Source organism: Heptranchias perlo, chromosome 7, assembly GCF_035084215.1.
Source record: "Heptranchias perlo isolate sHepPer1 chromosome 7, sHepPer1.hap1, whole genome shotgun sequence".
In the NCBI taxonomy this organism is placed as follows: domain Eukaryota; kingdom Metazoa; phylum Chordata; class Chondrichthyes; order Hexanchiformes; family Hexanchidae; genus Heptranchias; species Heptranchias perlo.
Genome location: NC_090331.1, coordinates 34,219,527 through 34,240,038, shown reverse-complemented (window position 1 = coordinate 34,240,038; position 20,512 = coordinate 34,219,527). Strand labels below are relative to the sequence as shown.

At 39.9% G+C, this 20,512-nt stretch overlaps 1 protein-coding gene across 2 annotated transcripts in view; it reads left to right on the top strand.

Moving 5' to 3' along the window:
* Positions 1-20,512, top strand: part of ccdc93 (coiled-coil domain containing 93) — a 65,886-nt gene that overhangs the window by 37,692 nt on the left and 7,682 nt on the right. For both annotated transcript variants that reach the window (XM_067987277.1, XM_067987278.1), the window contains 7 exons: positions 1,543-1,605; positions 5,653-5,726; positions 8,408-8,489; positions 10,015-10,089; positions 14,802-14,873; positions 17,084-17,192; positions 18,578-18,660. In XM_067987277.1, coding sequence (XP_067843378.1) covers positions 1,543-1,605; positions 5,653-5,726; positions 8,408-8,489; positions 10,015-10,089; positions 14,802-14,873; positions 17,084-17,192; positions 18,578-18,660 — 558 coding nt within the window. The remainder of the gene's footprint in view (positions 1-1,542; positions 1,606-5,652; positions 5,727-8,407; positions 8,490-10,014; positions 10,090-14,801; positions 14,874-17,083; positions 17,193-18,577; positions 18,661-20,512) is intronic.

The following is a 20,512-nucleotide window of genomic DNA, read 5'->3' as shown; positions in this document are numbered from 1 at the left end:
GGTTGTTCAACAAGGTTTTTTCTTGGATAGGTTGAAGATGGAAGAGAACTGGATGAGTTGGAGTCTATAAAAGGGTGAAGCTCAGGAGGCCAGCATCACATTGGAATAGTTGAATCTGAAAGTGACCAAGGCTTGGATGAGGGTTTCAACAGCAGTGAAGGGTGAAGTAGGAATGTTGAAAGGACCATATTTGTATTGGAAGTAGATGTTCTTGGTGATGGTCTAGTTGTGGGCTTTGAAGTTCAGTTCCGTTAAGTTGATCAGTTGAGATTTCACACCACCAGATTGAATTTGTGCAGGCATCCAGGGCAATGGATTGGATCAGTGGCCAAAGTGTGAAGTTTTGATAAGAACCAAAAGGCTTCTGCTTTGCCATTGTTGATCTGCAAAAGGTTCTGGCTAATCCATGACGTGGATGTCAGATGGGGAGTAGGCAGCACATTAGGCTGTAGATTCAAAGTTGGTGGATGTTGACCGCCTGGTTAATGTTAGCTCAGTTGACATTGTGTATCTAGACTTTCAAAAAGCCTTTGACAAAGTGCCACACAAAAGGCAAGGTTGAGAGTTGATTTTTGGTTGGATATGAATCTAGTAGATTCTTGTAGATAAAGTAGTTATTAAAACAGTAGAGGCTCTGCATGGGGAGTGGTCACTAGCAAAGACCCACCATTGCTCTTCATCTTTATCAGCGATCTGGATGAAAGTGTTGGGGATCTATGCGCAAGTTCGTGAATAACAGATGTCTGCGGTTGTAAGGACCTTGGATTAAAAAATAAATTGCAGGCAGATCTAGATAGATGGAATGGGCCAGTGTCTGGCAGATATCTTTTTAATATAGACAAATGTAGCATGATGCACTTGAGTGGGCACAAGTCTAAGCAGAGTTGTATGCTCAAGGCTACTGAGTGGGAGGACATGGGATTCTACTGCATGAATCATTGAAGGTTCATGACCAATGCTGCAAGGCAGTTGTGAAAGTGAATAGTGTGTTAGGATGTATTGCCAGGACAATTAAATATAAGACACTATCCTTGCTTTGTATAAGGCCTTGATCAGACCATATTAGAATACTGTGTCCAGTTCCAGTTTTCTCATATCGTGGAGGGTATAGAGGCCTTGGGAAAGGTTCAGCGGCAGACCACTAGATTGGTACATAGTTTAAGGGCCTTTAGCAGGATAGGCAAGAGAGCTAAGGCTTTTTACTGTGGAATAGTGTGGACTTCAAGAAGAAATAATTACGTTCTTTAAAATAATGGAAGGATTAGACTTGGTCCAAGTGGATAGACTATTTGAGCTGATAAGTTAGGGTAGAGCAGGCGCATAAGTATAAGTCACAAAAGCATAAAACTAGGTTAGATGCTAGGAGGTACTTTTCGCAGAGGGCTGTTGACCTCTAATGAACTGTACACAGGTGCAGTGTGTGTGGATTCACTAAGGACATTCAAAACACGAGCTGTTGACTCTTGGATAACAGTAATGAACATAAGTATATGACCAAATAGGTGTAATTGTTATTTAATACTCCAATTTCTTTTTTAATAGCTTCAAGCACAATATAACGGGATTCAGGCTACATGTGAGGCAGAAAAGAAGAAACTGGTGGAGGTAAAATTACTGCATTTTACATAAGTAAATCCAGCCTCTGGAAATTGCCTAAATCACTTCTGTAAACAGCTATGATTGCCAAAGCAAAGGTTACAAGTGGCGAATCTCTTTGTGGACAATTTGGTTGGGGGAAGGAAGGGAGAGACAATAAATAATTTTGGACACTGTTGACTTGATTTATTATTAAAAAAATTTTGTTGGGCAAATGGAACTCGCTGTATCAATATCATGGAAGTTCCAAAACTATTGAAGAATGCAATAAGTTTTCTCATTTTGCACATTCAGCATTCACAATGAGTACTTTTAAATGAGATCAAAACATTGATTCTCCATTCTACTTACTTGACACACTCTGAATAATGGCCTAACTTGATGGGTTCAGGGAAAACTACATAATGAGCACATACATGAAAATGTCATGACATTAGATGGTGCTGTACATGGTCTCCTACTCTCGTGTTATATGAAGCCTCAAAATTGTGGCAGTTTGTTTCTCTCCAGCTAAAGGTTCTAGACCTTTTACCAAAGTTTGAGGTAAAGTCTTCAGTATACAGAAGTATATTAGATGAGATTGATATTAGAGTATCAAATTTATCATTGAATAGGTTTAGGAACTAAGGACAAGCAAACAAGAGAAAAGTTATGCTGCAGGTGATATTGTAATGCCATCGACCAATCTTTTGCACCTTAAGTAGCCATAGGGAGCAAATAAAACATCCAAAAACTATTAACATACAAGTAGTTTTAGGAGCAAATTGTAATTTTATACTTGGCACACAAGAGTGTAGCCCAGCTGGAATATTGTCATATGGTTTGCCCTTCACTGATCCATGCAGTGGAAAGCATAAGCAATCCAGTTGAATGTTAATGGCACCAATTGGTAATGAGGACTTTGAACAGCGAGGGCTTTCAACAGTAGGGACTTGCTCACATTGGACAACATCAACTGATACTGAATTCCATGTATCGAGCAGTCTACACCAGAGATAACACTCTGATTAGTAACATGGCTCTTGGCTCTAGCCTCAAACAGGGACTCCTCAATTCAGAGGTTTAGTTGCTGCATATTGAAGTATTGCTAAAGTAACTTTGGTATTCTGCGTACCTTTTTGGAGTACAGTCTCCCTAAGAATCATCAATTGTAAATATCCCTCTGAATGACATTGGGGGCCCTACAAACCATGATCCAAGAAAAATCTCTGAATTTGCCTTTTGGCTCTCTACTTGCACAGGTGAAATAGTTGTGTAACATTTTCCTTGGAGGTCCACTCTGACATGGGCTCTTGAGAGAAGGATTTGAGGAAACTGAGACAAATTTGACATCCTTTCCCTACTTGTTTGGGATTTGAGTCCATGAATAAGAAAGTTAGTCATTTGGTGATGTCAATAAGACCTGTGTTCCTATATATAGTGGGGCAGACTAGACTTCCAAAGCCAGCAGAGGTGAAGGCCTACATTTGCTCCTATCTACCTATAGATGATTGAGCACAAGACCCCCCAGCCAGAGGGTGGAGGAAAGTAGAAACAAGTTGTCCAAAAATGTGGTGGTAAACCAAAACTCCAATTGCAGAGGCATTTAACATGAATCACCCAAAGCCTTAATGTACAGACTCCTGATCTGAAACCATTCCATCAGATCTCGCATAGACCACATTAGGCTGCTTTCAATGGATTCCTATTGGCTGTTTAGCCAGCTAATTTTTCAAGGAGGGCCTAATCTCAAATTTGAAGTGATTTTTGCAAAGAGTTGAAAAGAAAAACAACAAATGCTGGACCAATGTAGCAGGTCAGTCAGCATTTGAAAGAGGAAAACAGGTTAACATTCTGTATAGAACCCCTCATTGACTAGGAGAGTGATCTGTTCTGCAATAGCTACTGCTTGTTTAATATTAGATGGGGTCACAGCATCTAATATTGTAAAAGAAAATGAGTTGAAACTTTATCAAAAATTAAAACTTCATATCCTTTTCATCTGTAGCATCAACTCCAGTTCATTCATGAAAATAAATGTAGCAATGTAATATTCAAGTAACTTGCAACACGTCATTTGCCAAAAATCTTTTTTAAAAAAGGATAGTGTTGAATTTCCTTGCGCTCTGTTCCAATTTATATTTCATTGGAAAAAAATTCCCTGATGGTTGAGTGGATTTAACCAGTGAGTAGTTGAGCTGTACAGACCAGGAAGGTTCTAGGTTCTATCCTAGGCCTATACTGAGTTATGATGTGGAGATGCCGGTGATGGACTGGGGTGGACAAATGTAAGGAGTCGCACAACACCAGGTTATAGTCCAACAGCTTTATTTGAAATCACAAGCTTTCGGAGCTTTGCTCCTTCCTCAGGTGAGTCCTGACGAAGGAGCAAAGCTCCGAAAGCTTGTGATTTCAAATAAACCTGTTGGACTATAACCTGGTGTTGTGCGACTCCTTACATACTGAGTTAGATAATCTCTATTCTGACTGGAAGTGCCTGTGTGTGAATATTGGATGGGATGGATCTGTATCGTCTGTGATGCTCTCCCTAGTTTAATGGCCTTACAACAGTTAATACCTTCTCGTGCTTGGGTGAGGTACAAAAAGGGAATGGATACTGGCGAGCTCTACCCCAGTAAGGAGTCAATGCCTTCAGGTAAGGAGTCAATGCCTTCAGGCAAGGAGAACATTTTTGACCCACAAAAGCAAAGATAAAGTAATATCTCCTACCTTGTCATGCCTTACAGGAAATTATATTTTTGTGTAACCTTGCCATTTCAAGTCTGTGCTTGCATCAGGGAACTGTCATTAAGTGTCAGCCTTGGCTCAGTGGTAGCAATCTCGCCTCTGGGTCAGAAGGTTATGGGCTCAAGTCCCACTCCAGAAACTTGAGCACATAATCGATGCTGATACTCCAGCGCAGTACTGAGAGTGCTGCACTGTCTGAGGTGCCGTCTTTTGGATGATACATCAAACCAAGGCCCCATCTGCCCCCTCAGGTGATCATAAAAGATTCCATAGCACTATTCAAAGAAGAGCAGGGGAGCTCTCCCTGCTGCCATGACTGTAATCTGTTCCACATACTTACCACCCTTTTAGTTTTTAAAAAAAAGTTCCTCCTGTATTTAGTATCCCCAATGTTATTACAATTTAATACTATTTTTGTTTATACTCTACAAAGGTTACAAAGAAAGAACTTGTATTTATGTAATTTCTTTCACAACCTCAGAACGTCTCAAAGTACTTCACAGCCAATGAAATACTTTTGAAGTATAGTTACTATTATAATGTAGGGCTTCCAGTAAATATCCCATGCTACTTTTTCTAAGGAATCATTACTTAGATAATGCACTTAAAATTGGATTTAAAATTATTTTTAGTTCAGTTCTTATTTATTGTAGATGTGCTAATTACAATATCTGATGCATTCACCCAAATAAGCAAAACACTACCCAGCTATGGCTAATAGAGGTGGTTTTAAAAAAAAACTTAAGCATGCAGATAATTTGTTAGAATCTTACACAATAAGAGGAGGCCATCACACTGAAATAGCAATTTACTTAGTCCCTATCCCCGTACTTTAATTTTGTTTTTCAAATATTCACTTCCCTTTTAAAAGCTGTTATAGATTCCTCTTACAAAACTCTTCTCCTAACCTCTAGTTTGTTCTTTTGGCAGTGATCTTAAATTTATGGTCTCTAGTTAATAACTCACTGACCAGAAGTAGTCTTTGCTTATTTACCTTATCAAAATCCTTCTTGAACAACTCTACCAGATTTCTTTTATCCTTCTGTGCTCTAATGAAAAGAACCTCCGTTTCTCCTCATAACTTTGGGGAGAAGGGCATAGAGAATTCTACTTTCCATTGCCTCAAACTCTGTTGTTTCAAACATTTTTTTAAAATGTGTCCAGTAGTGTGCAACATATATATTTTGTAGATGTATACTGAGTAATTTTGCAGAGATTTGTTAGTATCATTTGACAAAAATCAAAAAAATAAAATGTTGAGCTGGAATGCAGTGCAGGCAATAGATTGCAAGGATTATATAATAAAATCTCACTGACCTTTATTTTCAGGCTGTGAATTATGGGGGGAAATTGGATAAAGAGTTATCTGCTCTTGAAGCTGCAGAATCCCAAGCTGATTCCAGGTATGGTATAGTCACATTTATAATAAATTTAGTCTTTGTAGATTTTGGAAACAAACAAACAAACTGTTGCTTTCTAAGAAGACAATACCTTTTTGAGTTCTTGCAGAACAGAGAAGCCTAGTGGCGTCTGCAGCTACTAACAATATATTTAGCAAATGAAAAACAAACATAATAACTTCTGAGATAATGGAGTTAGTAATTAAATAAAATGCTCCATCTCAGTCTATTTCACATGTTCACTTTGTTAGGGGAAGGAGAATTCCTTCTAATCTCAGTCATGCTTGATTCTTAATTTTCTGTTCATGTTCTCTTTTAATTCTCTTAACAAATCATAACTTTGTCTTTAGAATCAGTTTTGTATAGAAGTTACAACTCTGAAACAGGCCATTTGGCAGTCCGTGTCAGCATTTACCCTCCACATGAACAAATAGAACCATAGAAAAGATACAGCATAGAAGGGGGCCATTCGGCCCATCGTGTCCATGCCAGCTCGAAGAACAACCAGGTGCCCATTCTAATCCCGCCTTCCAGCACCCGGTCTGTAGCCCTGCAGCATTTTAGGTGCAGGTCCAGGTACTTTTAAAAGAGTTGAGGGTCCCTGCCTCTATCACCAATTCGGGCAGTGAATTCCTTACACCCACCACTCTGGATAAAAAAAAATTTCCTCATGTCCACTCTAATCCTTCCGCCAATAAGCTTAAATCTATGTCCTCTAGTTCTTGAACTCTCCGCTAGGGGAAACAGATACTTCCTATCTGCTCTTATCTGAGCCCCTCATAATTTTGTACACCTCAATCAAGTCACCCCTCAGCTGCCTCTGCTCCAAGAAAAACAACCCCAGCCTATCCAATCTCTCCTCATAGCTACAATTTTCAAGCCCTTGCAACATCCTTGTAAATCTTCTCTGCATTCTCTCCAGAGCAATTACATCCTTCCTGTAATATGGTGACCAGAACTGCGCACAATATTCCACAAACAGCAAGGGACCCAACACTGAACCCTGTGGCACACCATTGGAAACAGATTTCCATTCACAAAGACATCCATCGACTTTTACCCTTTGTTTCCTGTTACTGAGCCAATTTTGGATCCAATTCGTCACATTTCCCTGTATCCCATGGGCTTTTACCTTTCTGACCAGTCTGCCATGTGGGACCTTGTCAAATGCCTTACTAAAATCCATGTAGACAACACCCACTGCACTACCCTCATCAATCCCCCTTGTCACTTCCTCAAAGAATTTAATCAGACCTTCCCTGAACAAATCCATGCTGACTATCCCTGATTAAACCACGCCTTTCCAAGTGACAGAATCAGTACTGAGAGAGGGGATAAACTAATAGTTTGCCCACTACCGAGGTAAGACCAATCACTTTCACCCACACTGTTCCCATATCCCTCCAACCTTTTTTCCTCCATCTACCTATTCAATCTAATTTTGAATGTTAACACAGTTTCTGCCTCAGCCACTAACCCTGGAAGTGAATTTCACAGCCTTGGAATTCTGTGTGAAGTTTCTTTTGCCCTCTGTTCTAAATCTCTTACTCGTATTCTTGTATCTATGGAAACAGTCTGCTTCTAACTACCCTGTCCCATCCTTTCATAATTTAAAAAACTTCTATCATATCACTTTGTAATCTCTGTCATTCTAACAAACAAAGTTCCAGTTTAAGTCTGTCTTCATATTTGTATTTCCTCATACCAGGCAGCATCCTAGTGAATCTGTGTTTTATCCTTACTATAGCGTGGCGCCCAATACTGCACACTGTACTCTGAGGTCTTATTGCTCTTTAATATGTCAGGGTTCCTATGAAGATGAGACAAATGCACAGCATATTCCAAAATCAGTTTTGCCCAATGATCTGTATCGTGCTGAATTACTTGCAGCAATTTGTTTCACTGTCTCAGTAAATAATACAACCTTCAAAGAAGAAAAGTATTGAGATAGGATGCTTAGTCGTTGAGTATATTCAAGACTGAGATCAATAGATTTTTGGACACTAAGGGAATCAAGGGATATAGGGATAGGGTGGGAAAATAGAGTTGAGGTAGATGATCAGCCATGATCTTATTGAATGGTGGAGCAGGCTCGAGGGGCCGGACAAGCTGTTCCTGCTCCTATTTCTTATGTCAGTGTTCATTTAAAGAACATAGAAGAGATTAGAACAACGGACTAGACTGCAGAACATTGTGTAAACCTACTGGTATTTTTTTGAGGTGGTACCTAAAGTGTGGTTAAGGTCAATCCAATGGATATAATGTAGTTGGGTTTGAGAAGGCAATTGAAAGACTTTTAAAGATTACTAAATCTTATGGAACTAACCAGCCTCCTTGGAGTGGCAATTTTATTAATCTTTTCACTTTACTGACTTTGAACTACTTGAGTATTTTGATTAGTGTAATAACACACTACTTAAAATTTTAACACTTGCCCACATATCGTTATCTTCCTCGTTCCCGTTCTATTTTTATACTAATTTAATATTTGTTTTTCTTATAACTTTAACTAGTCTTTCATTCAGGTATAGGATATAGTGGCATGCTGTGTTTGCAAGGTCCACAACTGTGATTTCAAATGAAAGGGACTATTATATCCCCCTTTTTCTTGCTGACCTAGATGTGTTTCAATGTAAATTTTTGCTTTTGCACTGGTATAATACAATTACCCTGTTCCCAATTAGCATTCTGGAGAAGCTAAGAGCTTTGGTCACAATGAATGAAGGTCTAAAGGACCAGGAACAACAGTTTAGGAATCATTGCAGGGTAAGAATGTTTCACATTTTATGTATGATTGTACGTTGTTTAGATTGGCAGGCTGCTGAAGTGAGCAAAAGCCTTAAATCGGCTTAACTGTCTGGATGATATACATTTTAAAGACATTTACTGTAAAAGCTCATTTGTAGATTATGTATCTTGCACCAATCCCACTGGTCCTGCTCCAGTAATGCAGGATACCTGGGGTCCTCTCCCCTTTTTTTTCCCCCCACCCTTTCTGCCAGTGGTAACTAACTTGCTGCTCCGGTCTACGATGTGCTTCTCCTCACTACCACTCATCCTCAAGTACTGTGCTTCTAGTTCAAATGGCTCTATCTCAACTTGTGCTGTTTTGTTTTAATCTAAAAATTGTTCTTATTTTTTTCAGACCTGTGTATTGATCATCTAGTAATTGTACTGTAGAAGCTGCAAAATACTTGCTACAAAATCTGTATTTTCTTGCCACAGACATTGGCCTTGAGCAACTGCAGAATTCTAGCAGCCCTGCATATAAGAGAAACTAATAACAGTAATCAAATGTCTAAATATGCAAATGCCTAATTATTGATAGCTTGTTGCATTAATCGTTCTCAACTGTATTTTCAGCTATAAAAATCTAGCCTTTTTATTTGCTCTAAGCATTTAAACCTCTCGATGTGTTGTGCATTTCCAATAAAATGAGGCCAAAAAATCAGCAATATAGTTTTATTCTCAAACAGGTTGACATGTTCTCTTGAAATAAATGTGTGATGCTAAGTTTGAGCAGCTTTTACAATAAGCATAATCTCTTCACATAGTCTGTGTACAACTATACTATTTCTTTAGTTCAGATCGCCTTATTCTCTTTCTCCTTTCTCTTTCTTCTGTGCCTAGCAGCACGTGTGGCAACCCATTTCTTCCATAGCTTTTACGTCCAGCAGAACATGCTCTCCATAACGAAAACCCCTTGTTTTTTTCTTGTGGCCAGGTTGTTAGCCTGGCTGGAGGGACCGGCTAGATGTAATGGGGGTTGCCCCCCTATTCCCATCTGACACGAGTACCTTGCTGGATGTCAACGCAGTATTCAGAGGCTGGATCACTGCTCTCCTGCTCACAGGGCTACAACGTGGTGGGGTGGGGGGGGGGGTACACACCACTCATCAGACACTGGTAGCTTGCTAGTATTCAGAGATCAAAACGCCAGTCTGTTATCCGGGGCTGCCTAGAGTGGGCTTGAACCTATAACCTGACTCAAAGGTGGGAATGCTATTACTAAGCCGATAAATTAAACAGTAAGTTACACTTTCTGCTAAATATTTGTCATCAAACAGCAGACTAAATGTGGGATACTACAGAAAAGACACAGGATGCATAAGTTGAATTTTATTAACATGGGTCATGTGTTCTAAAACATGTAAATTAAGTTTCAATATTTTGCTAAGATTACTAGTCTAGCTATTATGTCACAAAAGACCACTTATGTAGTAATAGAAGGAACTTACAGCTTGGTTGCAGGCAGTTTGCATCATTTGATTCTTGAGCTGTTTATTTTTAGGAGGAAATGGCTCGATTGCAACAGAACATTGAAATCCTTAAGGGTGTAGCAGGGAATGAGGACACTGAAGAAAAGGTATGTGGCACTGTGTAAGAAATGTTGCATGTTTTAATGAACAGATTATCTACTAAAATCTGGATAGATTTTTCATAAGAATATGGAGATGTCCAATTCGGATTTTTCATTTATTTTCCCCTCATACCATGAATGTGTACTGAAGCCGACATGACCCTTAGAGAAGGTTGCAGCATCTTATCAGCCCTTCCGACAAGTGCTGTCCTCATAGTATTTCTCTACCAGTAGAAAATAACTGAAGAAATCAGCTGTGTTTGTATAGAATTGTAGAATTTAGAGCACTGAAGGTGGCTATTTTGTCATTTAACCTGTTGCACTGCCAGTTGTTCAGCTGGAGCTATCTAAAATAATTCCATTTCCCTGTCATCTCACCATCTCCTTTTTATATTCATACTGTCAGCATTGAGAAGTCCCGTTCACCCATCCCCCTGTGCTTGCTGACCTACATTGGCTTCTGGTTCGGCAATGCCTCGGTTTTAAAATTCTCATCCTTGTTTTCAAATCCCTCCATGGCCTCACCCTCCCTATCTCTGTAACCTGCTCCAGCCCTAAATCCCTCTGAGATCTCTGTGCTCCTCCAATTCTGGCCTCTTGCGCATCCCGAGTTTTAAGCGTTCCACCATTGGCAGCTGTGCCTTCAACTGCCTAGGCCCTGAGCTCTGGAATTGGCTCCCTAAACCCCTCTATCCCCCTCTTCCCCCCCCCCCCCCCTTCCTCCTTTTAAGATGCTCCTTAAAACCTACCTCTATGACCATGCTTTTGATCTCTTTGCGGCTTGATGTCAAATTGTGTTTGATAACGCTCCTGTGAAGCACCTTGGGACGTTCCACTACATTAAAGGTGCTATATAAATGCAAGTCATTTTATTTTCGTCTGAGTGCTTGTTTCATATTTTAAAAGTTACTTCAGTATCATAACCAGTAGGCTCCCATGCCCAAAATATTCTCGCGAGTATCATGGTCTGTATTTCCTGCCTGCTTTCAAATTAATTCTGAAAATATTGCGTCCAGTTCCTGGGAAGGTCCAAAAAAGTGGCCAAAGCACTTCAGTATTGCTCTCCAGTATCTTGCCCTCTTGTCTCCCACTTGCATGGAGAAAAGTTTTACAAAGGGCATTGACCTCCTCTTGGGAAATAAGGAAGGGCAGGTGACAGAAGTGTTAGTGAGGGATCACTTTGGGACCAGTGATCATAATTCCATTAGTTTTAAGATAGCTATGGAGAAGGATAGGTCTGGCCCAAAAGTTAAAATTCTAAATTGGGGAAAGGCCAATTTTGATGGTATTAGACAGGAACTTTCAGAAGTTGATTGGGAGAGTCTGTTGGCAGGCAAAGGGACGTCTGGTAAGTGGGAGGCTTTCAAAAGTGTGTTAACCAGGGTTCAGGGTAAGCACATTCCTTATAAAGTGAAGGGCAAGGCTGGTAGAAGTAGGGAACCTTGGATGACTCGGGAGATTGAGGCACTAGTCAAAAATAAGAAGGAGGCATATGACATGCATAGGCAGCTGGGATCAAGTGGATCCCTTGAAGAGTATAGAGATTGCCGGAGTAGAGTTAAGAGAGAAATCAGGAGGGCAAAAAGGGGATATGAGATTGCTTTGGCAGATCAGGCAAAGGTGAATCCAAAGAGCTTCTACAAATACATAAAGGGCAAAAGGGTAACTAGGGAGAGAGTAGGGCCTCTTAAGGATCAACAAGGTCATCTATGTGCGGAACCACAAGAGATGGGTGAGATCCTGAATGAATATTTCACATCGGTATTTACGGTTGAGAAAAGCATAGATGTTAGGGAACTTGGGGAAATAAATAGTGATGTCTTGAGGAGTGTACATTTTACAGAGAGGGAGGTGCTGGAAGTCTTAACGCGCATCAAGGTAGATAAATCTCCGGGACCTGATGAAATGTATCCCAGGACGTTATGGGAGGTTAGGGAGGAAATTGCGGGTCCCCTAGCAGAGATATTTGAATCATCCACCGCTACAGGTGAGGTGCCTGAAGATTGGAGGGTAGCAAATGTTGTGCCTTTGTTTAAGAAGGGCGGCAGGGAAAAGCCTGGGAACTACAGACCAGTGAGCCTGACATCTGTAGTGGGTAAGTTGTTAGAGGGTATTCTGAGGGACAGGATCTACAGGCATTTGGAGAGGCAGGGACTAATTAGGAACAGTCAGCATGGTTTTGTGAGAGGAAAATCATGTCTCACGAATTTGATTGAGTTTTTTGAAGGGGTAACCAAGAAGATAGATGAGGGCTGTGCAGTAGACGTGGTCTACATGGACTTCAGCAAAGCATTTGACAAGGTACCGCATGGTAGGTTGTTACATAAGGTTAAATCTCATGGGATCCAAGGTGAGGTAGCCAATTGGATACAAAATTGGCTTGACGACAGAAGACAGAGGGTGGTTGTCGAGGGTTGTTTTTCAAACTGGATGCCTGTGTCCAGCGGTGTGCCTCAGGGATCGGTGCTGGGTCCGCTGTTATTTGTTATTTATATTAATGATTTGGATGAGAATTTAGGAGGCATGGTTAGTAAGTTTGCAGATGACACCAAGATTGGTGGCATTGTGGACAGTGAAGAAGGTTATCTAGGATTGCAACAGGATCTTGATAAATTGGGCCAGTGGGCCGATGAATGGCAGATGGAGTTTAATTTAGATAAATGTCAGGTGATGCATTTTGGTAGATCGAATCGGGCCAGGACCTACTCCGTTAATGGTAGGGCGTTGGGGAGAGTTATAGAACAAAGAGATCTCAGAGTACAGATTCATAGCTCCTTGAAAGTGGAGTCACAGGTGGATAGGGTGGTGAAGAAGGCATTCAGCATGCTTGGTTTCATTGGTCAGAACATTGAATGCAGGAGTTGGGATGTCTTGTTGAAGTTGTACAGGGCATTGGTGAGGCCACACTTGGAGTACTGTGTACAGTTCTGGTCACCCTATTATAGAAAGGATATTATTAAACTAGAAAGAGTGCAGAAAAGATTTACTAGGATGCTACCGGGACTTGATGGTTTGACTTACAGGGAGAGGTTAGACAGACTGGGACTTTATTCCCTGGAGAGTAGGAGGTTAAGGGGTGATCTTATAGAAGTCTATAAAATAATGAGGGGCATAGATAAGGTCGATAGTCAAAATCTTTTCCCAAAGGTAGGGGAGTCGATAACGAGGGGGCACAGATTTAAGGTGAGAGGGGAGAGATACAAAAGGATCCAGAGGGGCAATTTTTTCACTCAAAGGGTGGTGAGTGTCTGGAACGAGCTGCCAGAGGCAGTAGTCGAGGCGGGTACAATTTTGTCTTTTAAAAAGCATTTGGACAGTTACATGGGGAAGATGGGTATCGAGGGATATGGGCCAAGTGCAGGCAATTGGGACTAGCTTAGTGGTATAAACTGGGCGACATGGACATGTTGGGCCGAAGGGCCTGTTTCCATGTTGTAACTTCTATGATTCTATTCTATAAATGCATTTTATCATGTCAGTCATGCCTAAGTTTGCCCATGTTGTTTTAACATGGTAAGCACAAGAAAAAAGGCACAGTGCTTCTACCTTCAATGTGGAATGAGGTCCTCCCACTGATCGGAATAGACAATGGCAAAGTAAAGAAAGACAAACTTGCATTCATATAGCGTGTTTCACAACCTTGGGTCAACCCAGGCACTTCACAGCCAGTGAAATACTTTGGAACTGTAGTCACTGTTGTAACATAGGAAACATGGCAGACAATTTTCATACAGTATAGCCCCACTAACGGCAATGACATAAATTATAAATGACTGGATCTATTTTAGTTATATTGATTGATGGATAGAAGTTAGCCAGGACACCGGAAGAACTCGCCTGTTCTTTGAAAATAGCCATGGGATCTTTTGCATCTACCTGAGAGGGCAGGGGGGCTTCTTGCATTAACGTCTCATCAAAAAGATCATCTGCTATCGTGCTAATTTACTCCAGTTATTAGTATTGAATGCCTCCTAAGCAGTGTCTGGTTGGTCAGACTATGCATTAGCCATATGTTTTGAGAATCTGAAAACTGGACCAATTCTCCACCAGAGCCTGAGATTAATTCTGATACCTCTTTATCTTCACAATTATATTGTGGCAAATTAAATAGTTATTAGCCACACCAACTGCTTTTCTTGTTCTTTTCCACTAGCGGCACCAATATAAAGTAAATTAGGTCTTGCTAATCTACCAATTCAAAGGATGTTTAATTCTCTGCGTTTTGTGTTTAAAGGTTACTTCAAATTCCTGATACCTTATCACTGGTACAAGAATTATGATCCCAATACTAGCCAACTCTTCCCTCCCTCTCTAGTTAACTTGTACCTCAAGTACCGTCTTATACTGTTCATGGTAGTTTCTCCTGGCAGACTTTTCAGTGGGTTAGCAGATTCAAGAGGAGAAAAATTTCCCCTATAATATCCAATTCCCGAAACAAGGAATCCCTGGGATGAGAACTTCTACACATAACAAACCCTGTGAATGAGGATGACCTATTAGACCTGGAAATGTGTATATTGTTGCTACAGTGAATACCTTAGTATTAGTGACATCACTGGTGTCTTTAATTTACTTCTAGCAGCTTAATAGTTTGAATTGCACAAGAGGGTGTATACAGGAATTTACAGGATACAGTGTGTCAGGGTGATCTGTGTATTAAAGCTGTTAACATGCTTTGTTTAAATTGTTCTAAAATGATCTGATTTAATTTTAACTAGGAACACAATGAATTAATAGAGCAACAGTATAAAGAAGACAAAGAAAAACTTCAGAAAATACGACTGTTGTTGGTAAGAACAGAATGGTACCTCTATTCTTGCGATCGTACAGATAATCAGATAAATGTGGATGAAAAGTGCCATTCAAGCCATCGTGGCTTATCATCTAGAAAAACCAAGTGTTTTTTCCCTTTTTTTTTTCCTCCCCAAAATAACAACCACCAACTGTCTCTTTAAATAATTTTAGGGGTTTTGTTTCCATTACCCATTGCGTGAAAAAAAAACTCCTGAATTTGAACCTTTATTTCCCGTCTTACTGTCACAACTTAAACTTGGTTTTGCAGATTTTACTATACTGCTCACTATCTTGCATTATTCCAGTTCCTGCTTATTTGCCTCCTTTCAAGGTTGATGAGCTCATGTTTCTCTAGCCTCAGCTCATAATGCGGCTGTTAGTCTTGTGGCTGTTCTCTGCAGAGCTTCAAGGTTTTCTTGGCCAAAACTTGATGCAATCCTCAACGTGTGGTCTGACTAAATATTCTGTTCTTTTGTACTGAAAATCTATGCTATATCCCAAATAAGTATTAAAAATGAGTCGGATAGCCTTTATAACTATATTTAAAAGACCCATGTCAATCATTCGTTTGCGCTATGTTAGCTGATAGCCCAGGCAGAATACATTTGACGCAATTTGTTCCTGATTTAATGTGTAAATTCTGTTGGCTAATACTAGCTGCAGACAACCCTGCTGTTGAACTTGGCCAGTTTTCTACTGTATAATCTGGTATTGACAGAAAGCAAGTTATGCATAAAGTATCCTTTTTCTCTTCCAACTGCAATGTAGATATTGTTAGAAAGTAGTTTTAAAAAAAAATCTCCAATCTTTTAGGAAGTATGATAACTTTATCATTATTTTGCATTTCTTTTGAATTCCCCTCAAATCAATGAGACACTTCACTGATGACAAATAGTCCATAGAAGATCAAGGAAATTGGTTTAAAAGTGCATAAACTGAGAAACATTACTTGCCTAATGCACATCAGTACCCAACAACTAATGACTTCTTGTACCTAGATGCTGATTATGGAGTTGCTTGTTTGCAGAGCAGTTCTGAGGATGAGACGACCAAAAATAGCTACCCTCTATGGAGCTGAAAATTGATTAAAAATGATATGTCCCATAAATTAGGGTATTATCTCAATGCCTAAATGGGTACCACTTTGTACTGTAATTCCCCCCACTCCCCCAAAAAAATCCTTTAATTTATATAAACTAATCTAGCACTTTCTGCCACTGCAAAAATTGTTAATGTATAATGAACAGACCTAATTTGTCAAAACTAACCAAGATCTTCCCCTCCCATAGATGTTTAGTTGGCTAATTGCATCATACCTAGCAAGAAATTTTCCTTGCATTATCCTTGATGGAAAATTGGTCAACTGTCAGTCGTCCCAGGGCATGTTTGTTTATGATTATTCTTGTCCTTAGTTTGACTGCCAAATGGGCAATGCTAACAATCCCTTTAACAATGCACTCTTTGTTGTTCTGTAATAACATGAAGATTTTACATGTCATGCACTTGGCTTTGATGATTGAGGTCACACTTTCATCTCCAATGCCTATTGCCAAGCACGAGATACATCATAAGTAAGTTTTTTTTAAAAAAGACATCTGTGCTTCACATACAGCGAATCACTTTGAAATGCAGCACCTATTTTTACACAGCGTGATCCCACAAAAAGCAACAAAATGAATGGTGGTTGATTAAGGAATGTTAACTTAGACACCACAGGACGAGTTCCTGTTCCTCTTTCATTTGCCAGGCTCAGTTTAATGTTTCACCTCAACAGTGACCAAGAATAGTGATGATTCTTCCTAAGTTGGAGCAGTTCACTAGGAGAAGCTTCAGTGTATGATCCTCTTAAATGATTACAGTATTCTCCAACTGTGCAAAGTAGTTTTGAGTGACTGAAAGATCCAGCAGTTCAACCAGCCATTCATCCTGGGGCACTTGAATGCTAACGTACATAAATTTTGGTATCTGCCAATACTAATACTAACCCTGAATGATATCTAGCAGTTTGAGTTCCAAATAGGGGGTCTAAATTATGGATGTATGATCAAAGGATTCAGGATATAGACTGTAGGTATTTAATGAAGTAGATTGTTGCTGGATTTTTTTTATTAATGACAATTTTTCCATCGTTTAGTATTGAATGATAAATTGGTCAGTGCAGAGCATGAAACAGAAGTAACTTGCAAATACATTTGCTCGTTCGCAGGCCCGACGAAATAGAGAAATTGCTGTTTTGCAACGAAAAATTGACGAAGTACCAAGCAGAGCTGAATTAACCCAATATCAGAGACGATTTGTTGAGCTCTACAATCAAGGTATGTATTTGATCTACCACATTTTTAACCCATTAGAATAATGTGCAATCTTTCCTGATGAACTTTCTGAGGCCCATTAATGGTCATGATATACGCCCTCTATCCATCCCAAGTGCTGAGAAAAAAAAGTACTTGCCTAATGCACATCAATACCCAACTACCAATGGCTTTAGTCAGGATTTTTGCAAAGAGAAGTCTTTGCACATGATGAGTTCTATAGAAATGTAAGCTATTGTAAACATTTTTAAAAATCCCAATCTCAGGAACACTAGCTTCAAATCCAACTGAGTAGCAGCATGTTGTTACCTGCACAGAACAGAGAGATAAGTGTAACTGAGATGCAAATTGGTCAAAGACGTGCAAAAGAGAGTCAAGGTTGGAACACTGGGGTATATTACAGGTGACCTTACAAGGAGAGACTATTTGAGGAAGTGTAGTATGTCTGGTATATCGAGTAGGAGTGGACCCAGGAGAGAGCAGTGCTACGGTTTTGGGCTGTGGATTAGAAATGTTCAAGAAGGATGGAGTAGTTGCTGCTGTATGAAGACAGCAGAGAGGTCCAGGAGAATGAGTGCTCTGCACCATGGTTGCAGTCACGAAAGATATCATTTGAATTTTATCAGTGTGGTTTCCATGCTACAAGAAGGGTAGACGCTTCATTTGGAGGGTCTCAAAAACAAAGATGGGAGCGTAGTTCCAGGGCAGCAACACATTCCAGAGCTTTAGAAAGATGGGGTGGTAATTGGAGAAGATGCAAGGGGATGGGGGATATTGAGTGTTTTTTGAGGATGGGATGATAACTTTTGAAAGTTATGGGGACAGAACAGGGGGATAGGGGCAGATGGCTGAGGGTGATTATGGGACTGAGAAGGGATGTTTGGTGGTCAGGTGCTGGAATAGGAGGGTCAAGGGAGCAGGTAGTGGGCTTCATGGGAGTGATGGTGGTGGAGAGGGAAAGAGATGGAGAGACTATAGAATAAGGAGATAGGGGAAAAAGCAACCTGCTGATCCTAATAAAAATATAATTGAACTGTACAACCTAAATTGCTTTTTTCAAAAAAGCAGTTGATTTATTTCAAATGTTTTAAGTAAGATTTAAACTATGTGAATAAATGTTGCTACTGTTTTAATGTTTTTGTAGCATTGAACTGTCCCGAGTCTTGCCTACATAACATTCGTTTCCTTCCAACATTGCTTTCTATATTTTTTCAAATAAAGTGTAATATTCCTGCAACATTTTCAAAACCCCACTTGTAGATTACATTTTACAGTAATATTCATTTAAGATGCAGCTCTTTGAGTCTATTGTGACTTCCTCTGAGAAATGGTGGATTTGACCGAATTAGCCTTTAAGCTACTGCTGGTGTCAATATGTTCTATTGCAGTTGCAGCAACTCACAAGGAAACAAAACAGTTCTTCACTCTCTATAATACACTTGATGATAAAAAAGTGTACTTGGAAAAGGAGGTAAGGAAATCAAAGCCAATCTTTTGCTTCATGTCCGAAGTTACTGTTTGACACTTGAAATAACTGGCAAATGGGCTCAATCCAAGCTATTTCATGGTTTCTGTGCCCTGTCTATCTTAAAATAAAAATTAATTAATGCAGATGCTGGACATTGGAAATAAAAACAAAGGATCAGTCAACATCTGTAAAAAGACAAGTTATTGATGTTTTGAGTTTGTGCCCTTCAGAACTGAAAACAAAAAAACAGGCATTTTAGTTAGTTTGGAGAGAAAAAAACGAGGGGGAAATAATGTTTCATTTGATCCTTTTAATGAATGTTGACTCACCAGCAAAGACTATTCTTTTACATGTTGCTTGTTCTATAGAAACTGACTAGTTCTCTAGGAGAGTGGTGTAAACTATCCACTAAATATTCTTTACCCACATTCTCTACTTTTTGTGTGCATCAGTGAAAGAAGGAAAACCTGAATTTAAATAGCACCTTATCACATCAAAAAATGCTTCATATAAATTATTTTGAAATGCAATCCCACTTATCTAGGCAAATGCATCAGAATTTTGCATAATTAAGATCCTACAAGCATTAGTGAGATGAATATTCAGTTGATCTGTTTTTGATGAGAGGAACGCTGATGCACAAATGGCCAGATTGAAGTCACCTGTACCTGTAGAAGACATCTGGCACATCAAGTGAAATGTGAACACAAGCGCACGCAGAAATTGCAGTCTCAGCCATGTAGAACCCTATCGTTTGCGTAGAAAGGAGGAGTGAGGAGAGAAGTAGCTTCTGGGGTATTTGATCAAATACCCCAGGTCATTTGCACACCACCTGGCAGGGAGTTGCAGAGCATTTTGATGTGGCGAGGCTGTAGGCTGCCAACACTCTGTTGAAAATGGTGCAATGCCCAGGGTAAACCAAGAGGCTTTAAAAGGTTGTAAAGGTTTCACATTTTTTTTAAAAGGCAAGACCTTCCACAACAAAGCCTGGGAACAGGTTGCCTGTCTGCACGGTAGGCTATAAAGGAAACATAGGTTCAGTTCATTAACAGATCGAGACAATGTGATGTGCACAGCTACTATAAGTTCTCTCTTTCCACACCCCCATCTAATTTTCCCTTTTTGCTACTTGCCTGAAAGTCCTGACTCTTGCTAGGTTTTGCGAGTTCTGACACCCTCTGGTAAGTCACCTTACCTGGCAATGAGTTTTGGCAGGCTACTTGACTGTTAGCCATCACAGCCAATTCCAATCGTGTCCTTGTCCAGCATCCATTCACGTACACTTTCCAACGTGGATGGCCATCAGGAGCAGGAGTTCTGGTTGATCTATTTTAATCCCCCCCCCCCCCACCCCGGGTCCAGTGGCACCAAGCTCAATTATAGTTCTCAACTGCTGCCTATCCAAGACCAATGAACTTGAAAGAGCAGGGATCAACTCTGGGACCCTCTGATCTATGTTGTTCAGTACCATGCCAAGTGATGCATTTACCCACTCTGCCAATGGGAGCTTAAATCATGGGATTTTAATTCATCCCTTCTTTCTCTCTTTTCCCCCCCCCCCCCCCCCCCCCCAAAAAAAAAGAAAACAGATGTGGGGACATTATTTCAACAGTTCCAATGGTTGAAAGATCCATAATTGATCTTGAATTAGTTTCTTGTTTATTTCTATGCCCTTTTTGTGAATTAGCCCCTTTTTTGCATTTATATTGCTTCGGGAAGAGAAATATATATGGGCTATCACCAGGAAAGGAGAATTATCCACATATGAACACAATCAAATTCATCACCTTTGTGCTTGACTGACTATATAAAATTTCCAGCTATATATTTGTAGTGAAAATTATTATAAATGGAT